This window comes from Dipteris shenzhenensis, chromosome 8 (genome assembly GCF_047967505.1).
Source record: "Dipteris shenzhenensis isolate YYH24624 ecotype China chromosome 8, Dip_SZ_1.0, whole genome shotgun sequence".
NCBI classification, from domain to species: domain Eukaryota; kingdom Viridiplantae; phylum Streptophyta; class Polypodiopsida; order Gleicheniales; family Dipteridaceae; genus Dipteris; species Dipteris shenzhenensis.
In genome coordinates, this window is record NC_141603.1 from 44,203,629 (window position 1) to 44,223,789 (window position 20,161).

At 49.7% G+C, this 20,161-nt stretch overlaps 1 protein-coding gene across 1 annotated transcript in view; it reads right to left on the reverse strand.

Moving 5' to 3' along the window:
* The window catches only part of LOC147899557 (uncharacterized), a 406,773-nt gene that overhangs the window by 327,216 nt on the left and 59,396 nt on the right, over positions 1-20,161 (reverse strand). Inside the window, exons 7-10 of the mRNA XM_087377749.1 lie at positions 7,477-7,704; positions 7,198-7,319; positions 6,914-7,067; positions 6,496-6,584 (exon numbers count right to left, since the gene is read on the reverse strand). Of these exons, the coding sequence (XP_087233875.1) occupies positions 6,496-6,584; positions 6,914-7,067; positions 7,198-7,319; positions 7,477-7,704 (593 nt within the window). The remainder of the gene's footprint in view (positions 1-6,495; positions 6,585-6,913; positions 7,068-7,197; positions 7,320-7,476; positions 7,705-20,161) is intronic.

A 20,161-nucleotide genomic window follows, 5' to 3' on the forward strand; every position in this document is an offset into this window, starting at 1 on the left:
CCATGCTGTATCGGAAGGGAGGCAGTCTATCCATGTCTAGTCCAAGAGATGTGAGCCACCTAGTGAGTCTGAAGTACCAGCAGTATCCGGCCCAGATCGTGCCAACTCCATAGAAGATGCAAGTGCTAACCATGGCAACCGAGCTCTGCCTGCTGCTGAGTCTCCAAACTCCCTAACCCTGTGTAAATACATGACCGACTGAAACGCTGCATCCAATGCAAGGGGAGTAGCTCCAAACTCTGCTAGCATGATCTCGTGCGGAACTGTAGCCTTGGCCCTAATGAGCCGAGAGAACATGATGATCTGTAACCTCTCTACTCGTCTCCAATCTGCAGCGCCGAGGTCTCCAGCCCAGAAAGGAGCTGCATACATCGCAGCTGGTCTCACCAATGTATCAAAAAGCAAGGATTTCGTATCGGGATGCTGAAAGTGGGACTGAAAACACTGACGCTCAAGATGAGCCAACGAAGCATACCCTTTACTAATCCTATCTCGTGCTGCATATGTCATGGTGAAGACTGGTCCCCTGAAAACTGCCCCCAAAATGTCATGGTGAAGACCGGTCCCCTGAAAACTGCCCCTCCCCTCTCCCAAATAGTACAGACCATGTGGTTGGCTGTGCAAATAAATCCAAAATTGGTATTAAAATGAAACTAGGAAAATAAATTGCTGCTTGATAAGGGACAGCATGGAAAATTGCAAAAAAAAAAAACTGAGTACATCTTGAGATAAAACACCCAGATATTTACAGAGCCAATCATCCTGGCAAAAATCTAATAGTGCAAAAAAAAAAAAAAAACCCATGTATCAAATTACTGAGGGAAGTCCTCAGTAGCCTTCTCCTCTTCCACCTTCTTATGTAGCTCTGTGGCCTTTGCTCATCCCTTTGCTCTGGCTCAATCATATGTAGCTGTGGATGGGGTGTTTCCTCTTCAGCCTCAAGCGTGTCCATCACATTTCTCAGATTTTCATACTTGGCTTTATATCGGTGGTATTGCCGGTAGCAATGATCCTTTTGCCCTTGCAAGATGGACTGGGAAGCCTGGAGGGTGGCCAACTGTGTCTGAAGATCTGTGAATTTTTCCTCCAGGATGAACGCTTCTTTTCCAATTCAGCCACTCTAGATTCTGATTTTTCCTTGGCAATCCTCGGAGGAAGACAACGACTCCTTTAACTATGTGATCTCCTGGTGAAATTTGGTCACCTCTGTGACATGGTGGCTTTGCAAAGTTGCTAGAGCTGCTGCATGCTGGCTACATAGTGTTGCCATTTCTGCTTCCCATTCCTGCTTGTGACTGTGGAGGCGATCCTCAAGGGCAGCCCGCTGAATATTCCAAGCGATGTCACGCTCGTGTATTGCTGAGTCCTTCTCTTTCTGCCACTTTTCCTCCTGTTGCCAAAGTGTCACTTTTGTGGCGCGCTGCTGGGCTGCCTATGCTCTCTCGAATTCTAACTTCAAATGTTGCTGTTGAGAGAGGAGCTTATGAGCATAACCTGTGGAACTGAAGACCGCTGTCCCGAGCTGTGTGAAGGTGTCATCCATGATACGTTGAGCAAGATGCAAGGACCTTTTCATCCACACGTACGTATCACTGTAATTCATCCTGTCTGCCAAATTAATCACGTCCCCGAATTCCTCGAACATGTCGGGAAGAGCTCCCTCTTTCTCCGTTGATAGGTTTCCTGTAGGTGCCCATTTGTCTAAGTGCACAAAACATGTCGGGGCCCTGGAGATCTTTCTGTTCTGTGCGAGGCATTCCTGCAAGGGAATGGTGAAGATTTGATTGAGATCCTCCTCTTTCCCACACTGGTGAGCGTTTCCTGTGAAGGACAAAGAGTAGTTGGCTGTAATCTTCATTCTGTTTTTCCACCAGGGAAATATTTGAAAGAGGTGGGCTTGATGAAGCAGCTATGTAAGCTGTGAACATATCATTCTCATGAAGGGGTGGGCAATCCCCCTCCTCAAATACCTCCTCTGATGCTAAAGTGGCTGAGGGAGGATCTCCTCGGGAGGGGCTCCCACTCCGTTCTCTACTCCTGTCTCTGCCCTGTGGTGGTCGTGGTGGGGCGGCCGAAATGTGAAGTACTCCCTGAGATGACATCCCCTGAGTAAGCCCATGGGAGTCAGGGCCCAGGGTAAATTTCAGGTCCAACACATGGTCCAACACATGGTCAGAGGCCGCCGCCTGAATTGAGGTGATGACTGCATCGGTGAAAGTGGTGGGGAGGGAAGATGAAACAGCTGCAATCCTTCGCAACAATACACGTTTCGAGGAAGTCACTGGTACAACAGTCGTCTCTGGTACAACAATCGTCGTCACTGGTACAATAGGGGGTGTACCTAGTGCAATCCCTCCCACTGAAAGTCTGGAGATCCCTAGAGAAGCCTAAACAAGTGTGATTGATGGAGATGCAAGTCCGGGCACGGGCCCTGGCGAAGTGACTGATGGAAATACGAGAAATGTCACTGATGGGAAACTTGTAACACCTGTAACAGAATATACTGAAGAAGCTCCGGGGCAGACTGCATCAGGTTGCGCTCGTCGAGGTGCCCTCCTGGTTGCAAGAGGAGAGGAGGTAGTTCCGGGGGAAGGGACACTAGAAGTGACAGTGAAAGAGATGGAAGAGGGGGTGACAGGAGGGGAGAGAGATGATGAAGGGAGGCGACCTATGACAATGGAAGGAGGGTTGGCCTTCCACTGGTGAAGTAATAAGGTGAGGTGGGGCCCACAAGTACAGGTATATGTGCCCCGACGCTTGCGGACTGTGTTACAGAAGGCAGAGTAGAAGAGTGAGGCGAAATCGTAGGGAGTGACAGAGAGAATGGAGTCTAGGGCAGAATGGATCACCTTGGTGATGAAGAAGTGGCCCGGGGTAGAGTAGAAGTGCGTGAACAAATACCTCGCTAAAAGCGCCGCTCGGTTGTTTCCCTTAAGAAATTTCTTGCACTTATGGCCTGGGCGATGAGGGTTACACGTAGACAAGAAGGACAGGAATGTGGGTGAGTCGGTGTGAGGTGGAAAAAAGGGAAGTGTGGGAAGATGGAGATATGTGGATACGAGACTAGGAGTGAACATATGACGGGAATTCAAGAATCCAAAATGTGTATGTTGCAAAGTCATAAGACTGAATAAACGCAGTACACATTTGGACGTCCACCTGGGGAAGTGTGACAGCATCAAACTCCATGAGAGACATGCGGGCTATCTCATCAGGTGATAAGAAGCTGGACAGCTTGAGTGTGGGATCAAGGAAAGGTTTGAAAACCACCCGAATGATCGAGGAAGATGAAGCAGGGGGTGGAAAATTGCAAGCTGTACTTTGTGGGGCCAAATCACCGCCACCGGTACTGTGACCACTGGATGCCTTGGATGGTGTTTTAATCGTACCAGTGGGGGGCAGATAGTCAGAGCCTCCATGATCTGAATCAGAGGAACTCGAAAAAGGGGATAGCTCCTCATCTGATATGATAGTGATCCTGTTGGAGGGAGGTGAATGTGCAGCTGCTCGAGGTCGTTTGGAAGTGCTTTGTGGTGTAGACCCGGCACCTAGGTCATCCGTGGTGCGTTTGCCAGGTGATGCCATAGAGGGTAGTCCAGATCCTGTTCTGTGGCCTGCCCGAGCCCTATGAAAGTCAACGAATAGAGTATCTCGTGGTAATTTGGGTTTATACTTGTGGCAAGGGGCACGAGCAGGCATAAACGATGGCGTTGTCTGGAGAGGAAAAGAGTGAGGAGGGGGGTGTCGATGTCGAGGTCTGGAGAGGCAAAGAGGGAGGAGAAGGTGTTGATGTCGAGGTGAACAAGATAGGAGCCCAATATCTGGTACTAGAGAATTCCTTAGCAGAGCTGCGAATGCAGGCCCATGCATCATATGGACAGGAAAAGAGTGAGGAGGGGGGGTCGCTGTCAAGGTAGAGGAAGAGGACGGATGTAGAGCGATAGGGAGGGACAGGTGATGAGGGGGAAAGGGGGCGGGTACAAGAAGGGGAGAGGGGGTGACGTAGAGGGTGTAGGGAGGAGAAGGGGGGGGGAGTTGCGCAGGAGAGGGGGACATAGGCAGGTAGAGGGAGAGGGGGAAGGGGGTTGCGCTGGAGAGGGGGGAGGTGAGGAGTTGCGCAGGAGAGGAGGGAGAGGGGGGGGGAGTAGGCAGGTAGAGGGAGAGGGGGTTGCGCTAGAGAGGGGGGAGGGGGAGGGTGGCGGGTAGAGGGGGGAGGGGGAGGGTGGCGGGTAGAGGGGAGAGGGCGGGGGGGGGGTTGTTGCGCAGGGGAGGGGGGAGGGGGAGAGGGGGGAGGGTGGCGAGTAGAGGGGAGAGGGGGGGGGCCTGTTGCGCAGGAAAGGGGGGGGAGGGAGAGGGTGGTGGGTAGAGGGAGAGGGAGGAGGGGGGGGGCTGTTGCGCAGAAGAGGGGGGGAGGGGGAGGGTGGCGGGTAGAGGGAGAGGGAGGAGGGGGGCTGTTGCACAGGAGAGGGGGTGGAGGGAGAGGGTGACGGGTAGAGGGAGAGGGAGGAGGGGGGGGCTGTTGCGCAGGAGAGGGGGGGAGGGGGAGGGTGGCGGGTAGAGGGAGAGGGAGGAGGGGTGCTGTTGCATAGGGAGAGGGGGGGGAGGGGGAGGGTGGCGGGTAGAGGGAGAGGGAGGAGGGGGGCTGTTGCATAGGAGAGGGGGCGGGGGAGGGGGAGGGTGGCGGGTAGAGGGAGAGGGAGGGGGGGGGCTGTTGCGCAGGAGAGGGGGGAGGGGGAGGGTGGCGGGTAGAGGAGAGGAGGGGGGGCTGTGCTGAGGAGAGGGAGCTGCGTGGAGGGGGAGAGAGCTCCTACTGTCATGTCGCTTCAAAGGCCACCACCTCCAACATCTCCTTGTGGACGAACTCCGATGCAAACAAATGTGACAAACTGATCAAACCTGACCATGACCAAACCACAAGGCCGGGTCAATCAAACGCCAGCCTCCACCACACGTCACATGGGTAGCACGGTGCCAAAGACCACAGATGGTACACACATGCGTCAAGGAGTTAAGAGCCGCCACTGCCACCAAATCAATAACAAGTCGCACTTAAAGCCTCCTACAAATCGTGACATCTCTATAGGAGAAATCGTCAAAGCAACCGCCACGTGTTGAGCACGCGATAGCACGCATATTCCACAGGTTTGGTCCCTTCTTTGATACCATGTGAGCAGCCAAGCAAAGGTTTCTGCGTGGCATTGAGGAAGCACCGGGTGCAGGGGGGTTCCCAATCCCCACCCCATAGCCACGCATGCTCTCTCTCTCTCTCTCCCTCTATCTCCCCCAAACGTCCTAGGACGGATGAGAGAGAGAGGGTTTAATGGCCAATATATCCAAGACCCCCAAGAGGGCACCTTTGCATAGGGGATTACACGTGTCAGCAGTTGCAAGCTCCCCATGAATACCACACTCCACATGCCAAGAAAAGGGTGAAGGCCACCACCTCCAACACTTTCAGCCTCAGGCTTGGTTTTTTTCTAGCTCTCTTTGATGAGCTCTCTTTTTGCCCGTTTAGGGTGTTTTTTTCCTCATTGTTTGCATGATGTACTTCTGCCATGAGCTTCACTCTTGGGGTGGGATATTGAAACTATGCACAGGACTTAATTCCTTGCATCTTGATTTGGGACCTTGCATTGACAAACTTTTCATGCAAGGACATGGGAGTTGCTATCCTTAAGCAGTTCAGGCCACCAGTATCTTACCTGCATAAACTTCCTTGCCATGACATCAGAAAATGAAAGACCTGCGTGCATGTCTCCATTACATGAGGACATGCAAGAGCACACACCTTTGCCTATAGAAATGAGCTTGAAGGGCACCAATTCTGTGACCCTTATTTGCTTCTCAGACAGATTGAGATCCTTTGGCAGATCACTCATGGGCAATAGTTGCAACACTTCTTCGTACCAAGGTATTACAGCTTCAAGAATCAAGCAAGCATCCAGATTATTCATGTCTCAAATTCTTGCATCATGGCCGCTTCACCATTGGCGAGTTTGAGACGAGATGACGTAGTATCTCAAATTCAAATTCTTTAAATAGATGAATTCACCTTGTAATCTGCCGCAATAGATGAGGCTTCTTCAGCACGTACCTCAGGACATCAACAATTGCTGAACATTGGGTGCAAATTCGCTTTGTGTGGAGAAGAGTTCTAAAGTTTGATGGCGACCTCACAGGGATGTCTTCCCTCCTCCCTGATTTCTATGGAGCGGCATAATAAGACATTTTATGGAATTTCTAATTCTTACGTGAAAATACCGCACTTTTGGAATCCACCTTGGGCCCCTCCTTTCCTAGTATGTCTACCATCTTTGACATGTGATGGAATTTAATATATCTGTTAAAACATGCAAATTAAAGAAGAAAGTATGTGGTTGGGAAAAAAAGGACAGCATCAAGCGGGAGAAAAGGTGATGAGGGTTGACCATGAATATAAAATTAATAAATCCATTATATTTTTTGATGTAGGATTGCTGTCGTATTAATTATTACCTCAAGGCTGTTGTGGGAGAAAAAGTAACTGCTATATCCATCATTGTTCCAGGCCATATTTCTCCCTCAGTTGGTGCAAGAGAAAAGGCCTGTTGCAGTGTAGCTACATTTTAAAAACGAGTGTACCTTTGACAAGATTTGAAACACATCCAAGAACATTGTAACAATTACAGTGTATCATTCTTCTACCCCATCAAATAATTTCAAATTTACTAAATCATAGTACAAACTCAATTCTGAACCCTCTTTGCAAAAAAAAACTCAAATTCTGAACCCCCTTCTTGACCTATTTTTTATTTTGATGAAACCACTTCAAATTCCATCGTTTTGGAAGGCCCAATATTTTCTTCTCAGAGAGGGAGAGCATTTTAAGAATTCACTTATATCCATAGAACTCAAAAGAGGAACTATATGATGCCTCTAGCATATTGGTCGAAGCCTTTTGGTCTGAATCCACCAAATCATCTTTGAATTTGGAGCGAGCTTCACAGAATTTGTTGCATTCATTGTTCCCAAATGCGAGGCTCTTCAATTGTTCCTGGCTGTCATCATTTTCCCTGCTCAAAGAAAATCTGGGAACAAGAACATCATTGCGAATAAGATGACTCAAAAGAAAGTTCTCCCCTTGAAGTTTTGTTGTTCTTGCTATTATTGACTGCATAAACTTTTAAATCCTTTATTTAAGCTTACAAAAAGGCTTACTCTGGCCATATAAAGTGCACCACTGCTGCAGATTCGTTGACCAGTTGAACATTCATTGTAAAGCTCTTGTCAATAAATGTCAATGGAGCCAATACTAAACCTGTTGATAGTCCAATATCAAGCTGACCATTGAAAAGAACGAGTTACACGTTTATAAATTTGGGTTTTGAAATTTATATGTACAAAAAGTAAAAACAAATATTTGAAGTGCAATTTTCACCACGGATTCTGATAGAAGATTATCACAGGAAAAACAAAGAACCACAAAAGGTGTTCTACCTCGCAACCCATGCCTGTAAGTCTTGAGATAGTGCACTGGTTGCATTGCACATAGAATACCTCAAGATCCTCTTCATAGTTCCCCACTTGAATTGGGAGGAAACACACCTCACACTGAAAGAAACATCCTTTCTCAATTGATCCACTTGTTGGATTTACAGTGAATGCCCCTGAAGTTCTTATCTTGAACATCCCACTCTTGCTGCCTACATTTTGGATCATCACGTTCTGCATTTAAACATAATCTATCAGAGATACCATAATTGCCAAGGAAATGGCTCAATAAACTTCTAGATTCTGCATGAATAGTAGCTAAACTCTTTCATCGTTTGGCTTCATAATTCAAGGCACAATGATTGTTATTTGAAGTCGTCAACTTAACCACATGATAGTATAGACTGTATGTCTTCCAATCAAGCTAAAAGCTAACATCAGGGAAAGCATTGGATGACTACATCTGCTCTGCCGGTTTGTTCCTTAGTTTCTCGCTGTCCATCCCAATCTCAATGTCACCTGTTTCTCTTCTTCTCCCTTCTCCTATCCCATTTTCTACCCTTTCTGTACCCTCTTACTCACCCTTTCAGCCCTGCCCTCCCCTTCCCTGCATCATATCTCTATGTGCAGCCTGTTAGCCCCCTCATTTTGCTTCAGTGATCTTTTTGTTAGGATCCTCTCTCCCCAAACCCTCTAAGAACCACAATATTTCCTTCTTCCCTTTTATTGAGGAAAAAAGATCCTTCTACCAAAGGTAAAGAAGAACACAAGCACGCTCCTACATAGGTTGCACAAATTGTTGTTGTGTAAGCCAAAGCAAGCTTTGGAACAAGAGTAATAAGGGTAAGGCTGAGGCACCCTTGGAAAGTATAAGAAGGCTTATGTGACAACAATAAGGTAGGGCTGCACCTACTCATGAAGAAAAAGATGCTTTATCTCCTAGTCCATAGAACGTCCCCTTGATGGCCCTAAAGTGCTTTGGAGTCACTGTGGGAATAATCCAAATCCTCTTTAAAAAATGAATGAGCTCAGATCAAATGGCTCTATATGAAGATTTTGCATCAAAACATAGAGCAATGCATTCCTAACCCATGGTGTGCCTAGCATCCTGGGTTTCATTGGATCTTTCTAGAAAATCATCTCTACCAAGTTGTTGCACGATTGGTTCACCATTCATCTATTCCTCTCTCATGTGTCTCCCAAGAAACAAGATGAGGAGCTGCTGCTGCTCACCACCTACCCCTTGCTGCCCTCTCTCAGCCCCTTCTTGCCTCCCTTCCCCACCCCTCTCTCCTCCCTCCCCTCAGCCCCCTCCTTGCCTACCCTCTTCCGCCTCCCTCAGCCCCCTTCCCGCCTCCCTAACCCCGCCCCTACCCCTGCTCCTTTCTGCTCCTTCCCTCAGCCCCTCCCCCGTCCCTAACCCGCCTCCCTCAGCCCCTTCTCCTGCCTACCCCTGACTCTACCCCCGCCTCCCTCAGCCCCCCTCTCTGCTTCCCTACCCCTGCCCCTTCCCCTCCTCCCTCAGCCCCTCTTTCCGCCTCCCTACTCCTGCCCCTAGCCTCACCCCTCCCCGCCTCCTTCAGCCCCTCTCCCCGCCTCCCTCAGCCCCTTTCCCTGCCTCTCTTCCCCTGTCCCTCTCTAGCCCTTCTCCTCCTCTTCCCTACTCCTCCCTCTCCTCGCTTCTTTCCTCTCTACTCTCCCCCTATCCTAGCCTCTCCCCCCCTCCTCCTCTCTCCTCCCCTTTCGCTCTCATAGCAGCATTTTTAGTCGGCGGACGGAGTTCAATAGTGTTCGAGTCGGCCTTCCCACCTCAATTGATGATGGCTCAGCCTTCAGCCAATCCTTGCCCACTTCCACTGACCGCGAAAACCATCACATTCTCAAAAGACGAGTTGCAGCAGCTTAGAAAAGATATAGAGCAAGAGAGCTCGACATCACTCTTTGCTCGCATTCATGGGTCCCACCCTTCCAGGTTACATGCCAAGGGCTCGCTACTTTACCTGGAGACCTCGCCGCAAGGCACCTCACAGATGTTCGTCTGCTTGGTCGAGGTTTCTTTCAGGTCATTTTTTATTCCCCGGATATAGCAAGTACAGTGCTTCAGTCCAGTCCTTTAGCACGGAGCTCTAGGAGGATTTTCTTGACGTCCTTCTCGTTAGGTTTTGACCCTGTGGAGGAGGATGGCCGGACGGTTTCACTCTTTCTCAGATTCCCCATCTCCCTCAGGTGTACCATCGACTCATATCTTCCATTGGAGCTGCTTTCGGGATGGTCACCGAAAACCCCCCCTCCCTGGGATGCCTTCTTCTGTAGCAAAGATAGTCAGGTGGGATGGGGTACCACATGTTAGGGGTAACACGTGTTACAGCAAGCATAGATCCAGATAACATTGGACCAGCTGTTGCACATAGTTCTAGGGTTCTAAAAGCAATTAGCAAAGGAACTTTGGGCAGAGGATGATCAGATGTTTGTCGAAGAGCCGACAGTCTATCAGGTAGAACCAGAAGTCATGGACTATAAAGTAACGACCTTAAAAGTTCAAATGTAGGGTCAAGAATTACCCGTGTTAGTTTTGGATGGGGGATCAAGAGTAAACATCTTGCCGCAGCTCCTATATGAACGGTTAGGTTTGTCTAGTTTGGATCCAATGCCGTTTTAGGTGAAGATGGCGAACCAAAGAAGAGTTCAGTCACCATTGGGCATCATCCGAAATAAGCAGATCTTGGTACAGACTGACAAGATCTGCTTATTTCGGATGATGCCCAATGGTGACTGAACTCTTCTTTGGTTCGCCATCTTCACCTTAAACGGCATTGGATCCAAACTAGATAGACCTAAACATAGGAGCTGCGGCAAGATGTTTACTCTTGATCCCCCATCCAAAACTAACCCGGGTAATTCTTGACCCTACATTTGAACTTTTAAGGTCGTTACTTTATAGTCCATGATTTCTGGTTCTACCTGGTAGACTATTGGTTCTTCGACAGACATCTGATCATCCTCTACCCAAAGTTCCTTTGCTAATTGCTTTCAAAACCCTGGAACTATGCGCAGCAGCAGCAGCTGGTCCAACATTATTTGGATTTGTGCCTGTTGTAACACTTTGAAAAATTTCCTAATTCCGCAGGCATACCTCCGGATTTTGTTATTTAGGACCTCTTTGGACTTGATTTCTGGATTTGGATCTTTTAGTGTAGGCTGGATTTTGGACCCTGTATCGGATCGCCAGGACGGTATGCCTGAATGCCCTAATACCTTAACCAAACCTCCTACTCAAACCCTGTAGTCAGATCACAGCTCCCATGTTAATTTACACATGGGAATACACATCCTAGAACTGGCTGGAAATAAAATTGCAGCAAGGGGAGATAATCTTCTATACATATATACATATATACATATATATATATAAATATGTATACATAGATACATACATACATATATATATATGTACATATGCTTGCAGGACATTCTCCTTGGGTCTGCATCATAGGTCCATTTGGAGAATACTTTCAACTATGTTGCAGCCATTTGTTCCGGTTCCTCCACTGTTTGTACAGGACAGATTACTGGACTCGAATTTGACTTCTTTACCTCCTGCTACCCATACGCTTTCAATGCACAATCTGACCTCGTCGAAGGTCTACAGATTTCTTCTTCCACCGCTATGGATTGACAAGCATGCCAACACTCTTTGGAATTTGGATAGGCCTTTATCTTGGTGGCAATCACGACTCATGAAAATCTGGAAAGCCAAATTGCCATTGAAACAGAGGCTTTTCTTTTGGAGATGTATAGTGGGAGCTTTTTCCATTGGGGTGAAATTGGCAGCACGCCGCATTGCTTCCCCTTCCTACCCCCGTTGCTCTCATCACCGCGAGACAGTTCCTCACCTATTATGGTCTTGCCCACACTCTCGCATATTGATCACTCATGTTTCTCATTTGTTGCGGCTTCGGTTTCCCTCTATCAGATTTGGGAAACTCTTCTGGATGTTTGGATGCCTCTCATCTCAGATGTCTCCATTCCTCCTCTTCTTTCACTGGACTCGCTTTTGGGTACTATGGACCATTTGGACACAGAGACTGCATTCTAGGATGGGTCAACAGTTTCCTCAGGCATATATTTTCTTCAGAATGTCCCTCAAGCAATCCTTATATGACAGTTTTGCTGCAAGGGACTTGGATGCTACTAGCCTTGAAGTGTTCTCTAACTGTTTTTGAGTTCTTCCATTGGGCTCTCCTTTGGAGACTAATGTCAGTGTGTGGGAGACTTTCCATTTTGTAAATTTATGAGAATATAAATACACTGGATTTTACTAAAAAAGTATGTATACATATATATATATATATATATATATATATATATATATATGCTTGAGAGTTTGGACTTGCCAACAACCAAGAGCCACTCCCACCCTGACTTCATCGCATAGCGGAACGGCTCCCGTCTTCACCCATCACGCGTTTACCTCCTTCAAAGGAGTTGGGATTTGCAATTGGCTGTTTTTGGCTCAGCAAAGCTTTGAATCAGTTTGGGTTTGATTTTTCATCTCGCACATCATGGTTTCAGAGCATGATAGTTCAGCTTTCCAACGGCCCAATCAAAAGGGGCCCGTAGAACCTGACTATGATCTTGATGAAGATTTTGTAAATATTAAAATCCAAGAATTGGAAGTTTTGAAGCATATCCTATGATTTTAGCATCTTTTCAAGGGCCCACACTTGACTAAGCAAGTGACTGCTCCTAAGGAAGTAAGCTAGCGCCGTTCCCCTAGTCCAATGGCTTCCCGATACTAGCATAGTTCAAAGGAAAGAGAAAGGAGTTCGAAGCATGTATCTTGAGCACACATCTGTGACTCTTAATCTTCTTCAAAGAGATCCTCTCGACTTTGTCGTAGGGGACGGAGCAGAAAGCGGAGAAGATCTCCTAGCTCCAGCTCATCATCTTCTAGTTGCTGTTCTTCCTTAGCATCTAGGAAGCTATCTCCACATGACCGAAAAGAAGGACATCCAAATCTAAAAGCAGAGATTTTAAAGAAGTTGGAAAGTCCATTCGTTTCACCACTTTTGATGATACGTATGGCAAAAGCCAAAAAGCTTTACAATTCACTCGGCAGTTTGACATAGCTTTTAAGACAGGGCATTATCGCGAGAAGTTAAAGCTGAAGATAGCAAGTTTAATCTTACAAGCAGTGCAAGTGCATGGGGGAATCTCTCCTTATTGTTACAAGTGAAGCACCAGACCGGTTGGGATCTCTCCTTGTTGCAAGTGAGGCACCAAACTAGTGGAAAGACTTCAAGAAATAGTTTTATGAGCAATATTTGCCCAAAGACTTCTATGATGATGTTCATACAGCATGGGAGAGCTTAAAGCATGACAACCTCAGATACTGTTAAGACCTATAATAAGAAGTTTTGGTCAGCTTATCTTCAAATTACCCCCTTTGATCAGGGAACATCAACAAGCTCCCCGTCGTTTTCGGCCCCCTCTCCCTTCCTGTCTTCTAGCTTTCCCTCCCTTCCTAGTTTCATCTATAACTACTGCCCTAGGTGGTACAAAAATCCGTACAAATGCGCCATACGGTGAAATCTGTACTAATAGGTACAAATGCACCATACAAAATCCGTACAAACAGGCCATACCTCAGTTTTGCCTCTGTTGGTGTAGATCTCATCAGTCTTTAGCGGGACAATGGCCGTACACATAGGCTGTTCAAAGCTAGACAAAAGGCCGTACCATTGCTGGCTATTTTGGTGCAACTTGCTGTACCATTGCTGGCTCTGTTGGCACTTTTAAAAACCGGAAGTCTGTATTGCTGGCTGTATATTCTTGGGGCATTCAGTGGGCTGCATAAGCACTACATTGTACTTTGATTTGAGTCTCCAACTCCTTTTGGCTCTTGCAGCAGGTGTTCAACTTCAGCCTCAATTTTGAGGCTTCAACTGGCAGTTTTCTTGAACAAGTCATCTTCTATGAGTCTCAGTCCCTCTCAGCCTTCTCTATCACCCCCTCATTCCCTCCCTAGCTAGCCTCTCCTTCCAGCTCTACTTTTTCCAGCCTCACTCCTGGCCTCTCTCTCTCTCTCTCTCTCCATCGCTGCCCTCTCCCTTCCCCCCCTCGCTGCCCTCTCCCCTCCCTCGCAGCCCTCCCTCGCTGCCGCTCCCCCCCCCCCCTCGCTGCCCTCTCCCTCTCCCCTCGCTCCTCCCTTGCAGCTCCTCTCCCTTCCCCCCCTCGCTGCCCTCTCCATCGCTGCCCTCTCCCTTCCCCCCCTCGCTGCCCTCTCCCCTCCCTCGCAGCCCTCATTTGCTGCCCCTCCTTTCCCCCCCTCGCTGCCCTCTCCCTCTCCCCTCGCTGCCCTCTCTTGCTGCCCCTCACCCACCTGCCCTCTACCCCACCTCCCCCTCGCTCTTGCTGCCCCCTCTCGCTCCTCCCTCTCACCCCCGCCCCCTCCTTCACTCCCGTCTGCCCCTGCCCTTCCCGCCACCCTGAACTGATGGGAGGGAGGGGCACGAAGTAGGAAGCTGTACGGCTGTCCCATCCGTACAGCTTCTCCCGTCCGTACAGCCATACCACAGCCGGTCGCCCGTCGTACAGCCATACCACAGCCGGTCGCCCGTCGTCCGTACATCATACTTCCGTTCGTACAGCCGTACAACTCTCTGTCCGTACAGCTTCTCCCGTCCGTACCTCCGTACCACATCCGGTCGCCCGTCGTCCGTACATCGTACATCTCTCTCTCTCTCTCTCTCTCTCTCTCTCTCTCTCTCTCTCTCTCTCTCTCTCTCTCGCCATCTCCCGCTTTTCAATGTTGCCGGTTTCCCGTAATTAAACATGGCCGACACCGTCGAGCATGTTACAAAAGCAGCAACATCAATGGCCGCCACGATCGATATGCTGCACTATAGTAGAAGAGGACTTGTATCTTCTTCAAAGGACAGCGCAGTGCCCGCACTTGCCGCACTCCCAGTCGCAGGTACACCGGTTTCAGCTTCATTATCTCATCTTCCGCCCATAGCTACTTTGCACCCGCAGTTTTTTTCACCCCTCCCCTCTCAGGTTCCTTCTTCTCCTACCCCTTCTCCACCCTTTTTGCTCTCCCTCTCACAGCCCTCTGTCACCTCTTCCCCTTTGTTGCATATTTTACCTACTTTGCCAGAGGCTCCCTCCTCCTCATCCTCTCTACAGACTTTACCCATCCCCTCCTCTCCATCCCCGGTACCCGCATTCTCTCCCCCTTTCCTGCCTTCTCCTTCATCCCCGCTACCCACCTTACCGGTTTCCCCCCTTTCTCCCTCTCTTTCTCCTTCCATGCCTTGCATTGTTTGTCCTTGCTGCCACATCCTACCAGAGCTTCAAAACTTTGAGACCCACCTCCGAGCTGCCCTTCAGATGCTTCACAGGAAGGACGAGACCATTGCTCTACTTACAGCTCAGGTTGCATCTCTTGCTGATCGAGTGACACAGCAGGATCGGGAGATCTTGTCTATTAGGACAGATCTTCAGGTCTTACAGGCGACTCATAGGACTCTTGCTGGAGAGATTCATGGACACACAGAGCGAGTGCAGCAGATCGAGACTCGCGTTCAGCACATAGACACATCTCCCACTACAGCAGTAGCAGCGGTTGAGGAGCGTTTGACCTTCCTTCAGACAGAGGTCCAGAGAGCCACAGAGTGGGTGGATGTCGTCCGCCGTCAGCCATCACAGCCTCAGAGATCGACTGTATCAGCTACATTGGCCGAGTCACAGCAGAGGGCCACAAAGGCCCTCAACATTCGCATTCGTGGTATCTTGCCCTCGGCGACAGAGTCCACGATGACACAAGCTGTGACCTTTGTCTCTCAGACACTGGGAGTACAGGATCATGGCATAGTAGGAGCATATAGAGTCGGGAGGGATCGGACTAGAGAGCAGCCCCTCATTATCAGATTCAGAGATGCCCAGGCACGTCTAGCTGCCCTCAGGAGGAGAGGGACACTCAGAGACCACCCACAGATTTCCATGGACGAGGATCTGACTCAGATACAGGTTGAGGAGCGCAAGGCGCTCATGCCTCAGAGAGATGCAGCCCGACCTCAGGGCAAGTGGGCAGTGATCAGGGATGGCAGACTCATCACAGGCACCTTGAGGCATGCTCACACAGGCATGCTCACACAGTGCTTAGAGATGGCAGACCAGCAGATATAGCCCCACCTCCACCTCCTGCTCCGACCGCTTGACGGGACAGGGCCCATGGGACACACCACCCGTCAGATAGTCTACGCATCGCTGCATGGAACTGCAATGGTTCTTTTACAGCACAGCCAGGCAATCTACGGGGGGCATTCTTTGGGAGAGATATCATCTTTTTCACGGAGACACACGAGAGTCCAGAGAGACCTTTGCCACGAGTGACATGGTATACATGGAGATCTGCTTTCAGGCAGCACACTCGGACATTTGGAGTGAGAGGATTTGGAGGAGTGGCCATTTTGTACAGAGAGCATCTCGATCGGATCATCACAGTGTCCTCATCTATTAGATGCTCTACCATCCACGTAGGACCGGTGGGAACTTGTACATACTTCACTCGTTTCTGCCGCTCACATGTCGTTCCCTGCCACATGTCATTCGTCTAGTCCCCCACCGGTTGGTCTTGTTCCTTGCAACGGTTGGTATGACGAGGAGTGTAAGGAACTCCGCAGGAAACTTCACCTTGAGACCAAGGAGAAGTCTCCCCTCCTTGCCGAAACCAAGAGAGACTACAAGCGGTTGGTTAGGCGCAAGAAACGCCAATTTCTAGCCCGGAATGAGGAGGAGCTGAGAAGCTTGCTTTTCAGCTGTGACTCCAAGGAATTCTGGAGAAAATTCCTCCGCTTGAAGTCTCAGAGCCCCCTCACATATCCACGTGTCTGGTCTGCATATACTTCAGCTCTATACGATGTTCCAGATCAGCCAGCCATCGATTTATCCCATACCCCTAGGCCAGCTTCATCTAGTCTCTTCACACCAGAGAGTGTCCGTGCAGCAGTCCACCGATTGAAGAACGGGAGAGCTAAGGATCATGATGGATTGCAAGCGGAGTATGTAATCCATGGGATTGATGCCTTAGATTTTGTTCTTTCCCGTCTCTTCAATGAGTCTGTTTGTACAGGCCTACCACAGTCCTGGTTAGGCAATACCATAGTACCTATCCACAAGTCGGGGGACCCTATGGAGCCGTCGAATTACAAGACCATCATGATTGGCCACGTTATGGCCAAGATCTATGCATCAGTTTTGGAAAGCCGTATAAATGACCATGCCGAGACGACAGGACTCAGAGCCAGAGGGCAGGCTGGATTTCGCAGGGATCATTCGACACTTGACCACATCCTCACACTCAGGGCACTGGTAGAGGAGGCGAAGTCACGAAGGCAATGGCTTTATTGTTGCTTCGCGGACTTCAGGAAGGCATTTGACACAGTTCCGCGATTCAGATTGTTTCAGAGGATTCGTCAGATGGGCTTCAGTGGAGAGATACAGTGGGCTATCATGGCTTTGTATGAGAGGGTCACTGGTCGGGTTCGGACACGTGAGGGGCTCTCAGAGGAGATATGCAGCACGATTGGGGTGAAGCAGGGTTGCCCGCTCTCTCCTACTCTCTTTGGATTATATATTGATGAGCTAGAGATGTTTGTATAGATGACAGGCGGTGTGGGCTCTACTCTCTCAGGATCCTCCATTCCTATCCTCCTGTATGCGGACGATGTGGTTCTCATTTCCTCTACTGCTCAGGGCCTCCAGGCACATATTGAGGCACTCCACAGGTTTTGCCAGGACAGGGTGTTGACCGTAAACCTTGGCAAGACCAAGGTTATGGTTTTCAACACCTCTGACCGTATTTACAGCACGAATGAGTTTTGCTTCACTTATGACGGACAGCCCATTGAGCTTGTTAGAGAGTACACTTATTTGGGGGCAGTTTTCAGGGGACCGGTCTTCACCATGACATATGCAGCACGAGATAGGATTAGTAAAGGGTATGCTTCGTTGGCTCATCTTGAGCGTCAGTGTTTTTAGTCCCACTTTCAGCATCCCGATACGAAATCCTTGCTTTTTGATACATTGGTGAGACCAGTTGCGATGTATGCAGCTCCTTTCTGGGCAGGAGACCTCGGCGCTGCAGATTGGAGACGAGTAGAGAGGTTACAGATCATCATGTTCTCTCGGCTCATTAGGGCCAAGGCTACAGTTCCGCACGAGATCATGCTAGCAGAGTTTGGAGCTACTCCCCTTGCATTGGATGCAGTGTTTCAGTCGGTCATGTATTTGCACAGGGTTAGGGAGTTTGGAGACTCAGCAGCAGGCAGAGCTCGGTTGCCATGGTTAGCACTTGCATCTTCTATGGAGTTGGCACGATCTGGGGCCCGATACTGCTGGTACTTCAGACTCACTAGGTGGCTCACATCTCTTGGACTAGACATGGATAGACTGCGTCCCTTCCGATACAGCATGGATGCCCCTCATCTCGAGTTGACTCGCCACGAGCTTAGCCAGGTCACGAGAGCAGACTTGCTGCAGCTTCATACGTATCGCACTTGGATTTATCCCACGCAGCTTTCGACGAAGATGGCCACATATCGTGACCACTTCCTTCGGATCTCAGAGGATGGGTTTGTCATTCCACCAGGCTATACAGGTATCCACATGTCCCACTCATTGAGGATTGCCCTTGGCCAGCTTAGAGTCTCTTCGCATCAGCTCGAGATAGAGGCTGGTAGGATGCGACGCATGGAGGATGGACGGCGACCAGGCCGAGAGACCAGGATCTGCCCTTGTTGCACCATGGGAGAGGTCTCGCCCCACCAGCCGCTCACCTCACCTTTGCTCAGATTTGTACTCTCATAGTAGGAGGCAGAGTCGATGGACAGGATTTCCAGTATTATTTTGGTTCTCAGACTCCGTGACACCTGGACTTGTATCTTTGCATTGGCATATTGTACTCATCCCCCCATTTTGCACCCAGGGGCGGTTTTCTTGCATCTAGTTTACTTTGTATTTAGGCTCAGATATGACATTATGTACTTTCACTTGCATTGTATTGCGTAGCACTTAGATGATATTCGACGATGCCTCTTCTTTGTGGCACGTTGATTTGGTGATATCTTGTATGCAGAGTTCTTGATGTCCCATGGGCCCATTTTGGCCTTTAGCGGACAATAATACACTTTCTTTCTTTCTTTCTTTCTCTCTCTTGCCCGCTCAGCCCCCCCCCCCCCTCTCACCCGCTCACCTCCCGCTCAGCCTCCCGCTCAGCCCCTCCCTCACCCGCTCAGCCCCCCGCTCAGCCTCTCCGCCTCAGCCCCCCCCCCCCTCTCACCCGCTCACCCCTCCGCTCAGCCCCCCCGCTCACCCCTCCGCTCACCCCCTCGCACTCGCAGCCCCCGCTCACCACTCAGTCACCCCTTGCACCCCTCCTCTCACCACCCCTCCGCTGCACCTCCGCTCACCCCTTGGAACCCCCCCCCTTCACCCCTCCGCTCAGCCCCCGCAGCCCCCCCGCTCACCCCCCTCCCTCAACCCTCCCGCTCACCCCCTCGGTCAACCCCCCCGCCCACCCCCTCGCGCCCCTCCTCTCACCCCCCCCGCCCCCCCTCGCACTTGCAGCCCCGACCCCCCCCCCGGCCCCCCCCCCCGCTTTTTTTTTTTTTAAAATATAAATAATAAAAATAAAAACGCAGCCCCAACCCCCCTTTTAAAAAAAAAAAATAAAAATAAATTAATTTAAAAAAAACCCCAACTTTTCTTTTTTAATTTTAAATCTCTCTTCTCTTTGTCTGTCTGTCTGTCTGTCTCTCTCTCTCTCTCTCTCTCTCTCTCTCTCTCTGAGCATGTTACAGAAGCAGCAACATCAGCAACTTTTCTTTTTAATTTTAAAATCTCTCTTCTCTCTCTCTCTCTCTCTCTCTCTCTCTCTCTCTCTCTCTCTCTCTCATCGCCCATTGGCAGCGCTCGCCATCTCCCGCTTTTCAATGTTGCCGGTTTCCCGTAATTAAACATGGCCGACACCGTCGAGCATGTTACAGAAGCAGCAACAGCAGCAACATCAATGGCCGCCACGACCGATATGCTGCACTATAGTAGAAGAGGACTTGCATCTTCTTCAAAGGACAGCGCAGTGCCTGCACTTGCCGCACTCCCAGTCGCAGGTACACCGGTTTCAGCTCCACTATCTCATCTTTCGCCCAGCGCAGTGCCCGCACTTGCCGCACTCCCAGTCGCAGGTACACCGGTTTCAGCTCCATTATCTCATCTTCCGCCCATAGCTACTTTGTACCCGCAGTTTTTTTCACCCCTCCCCTCTCAGGTTCCTTCTTCTCCTACCCCTTCTCCACCCTTTTTGCTCCCCCTCTCACAGCCCTCTGTCACCTCTTCCCCCCCTTTGTTGCCTATTTTACCTACTTTGCTAGAGGCTCCCTCCTCCTCATCCTCTCTACAGACTTTACCCATCCCCTCCTCTCCATCCCCGGTACCCGCTTTCTCTCCCCCTTTCCAGCCTTCTCCTTCATCCTCGCTACCCACCTTACCGGTTTCCCCCCTTTCTCCCTTTCTTTCTCCTTCCATGCCTTGTGCTGTTTGTCCTTGCCGCCACATCCTACCAGAGCTTCAGCACTTTGAGACCCACCTCCGAGCTGCCCTTCAGATGCTTCACAGGAAGGACGAGACC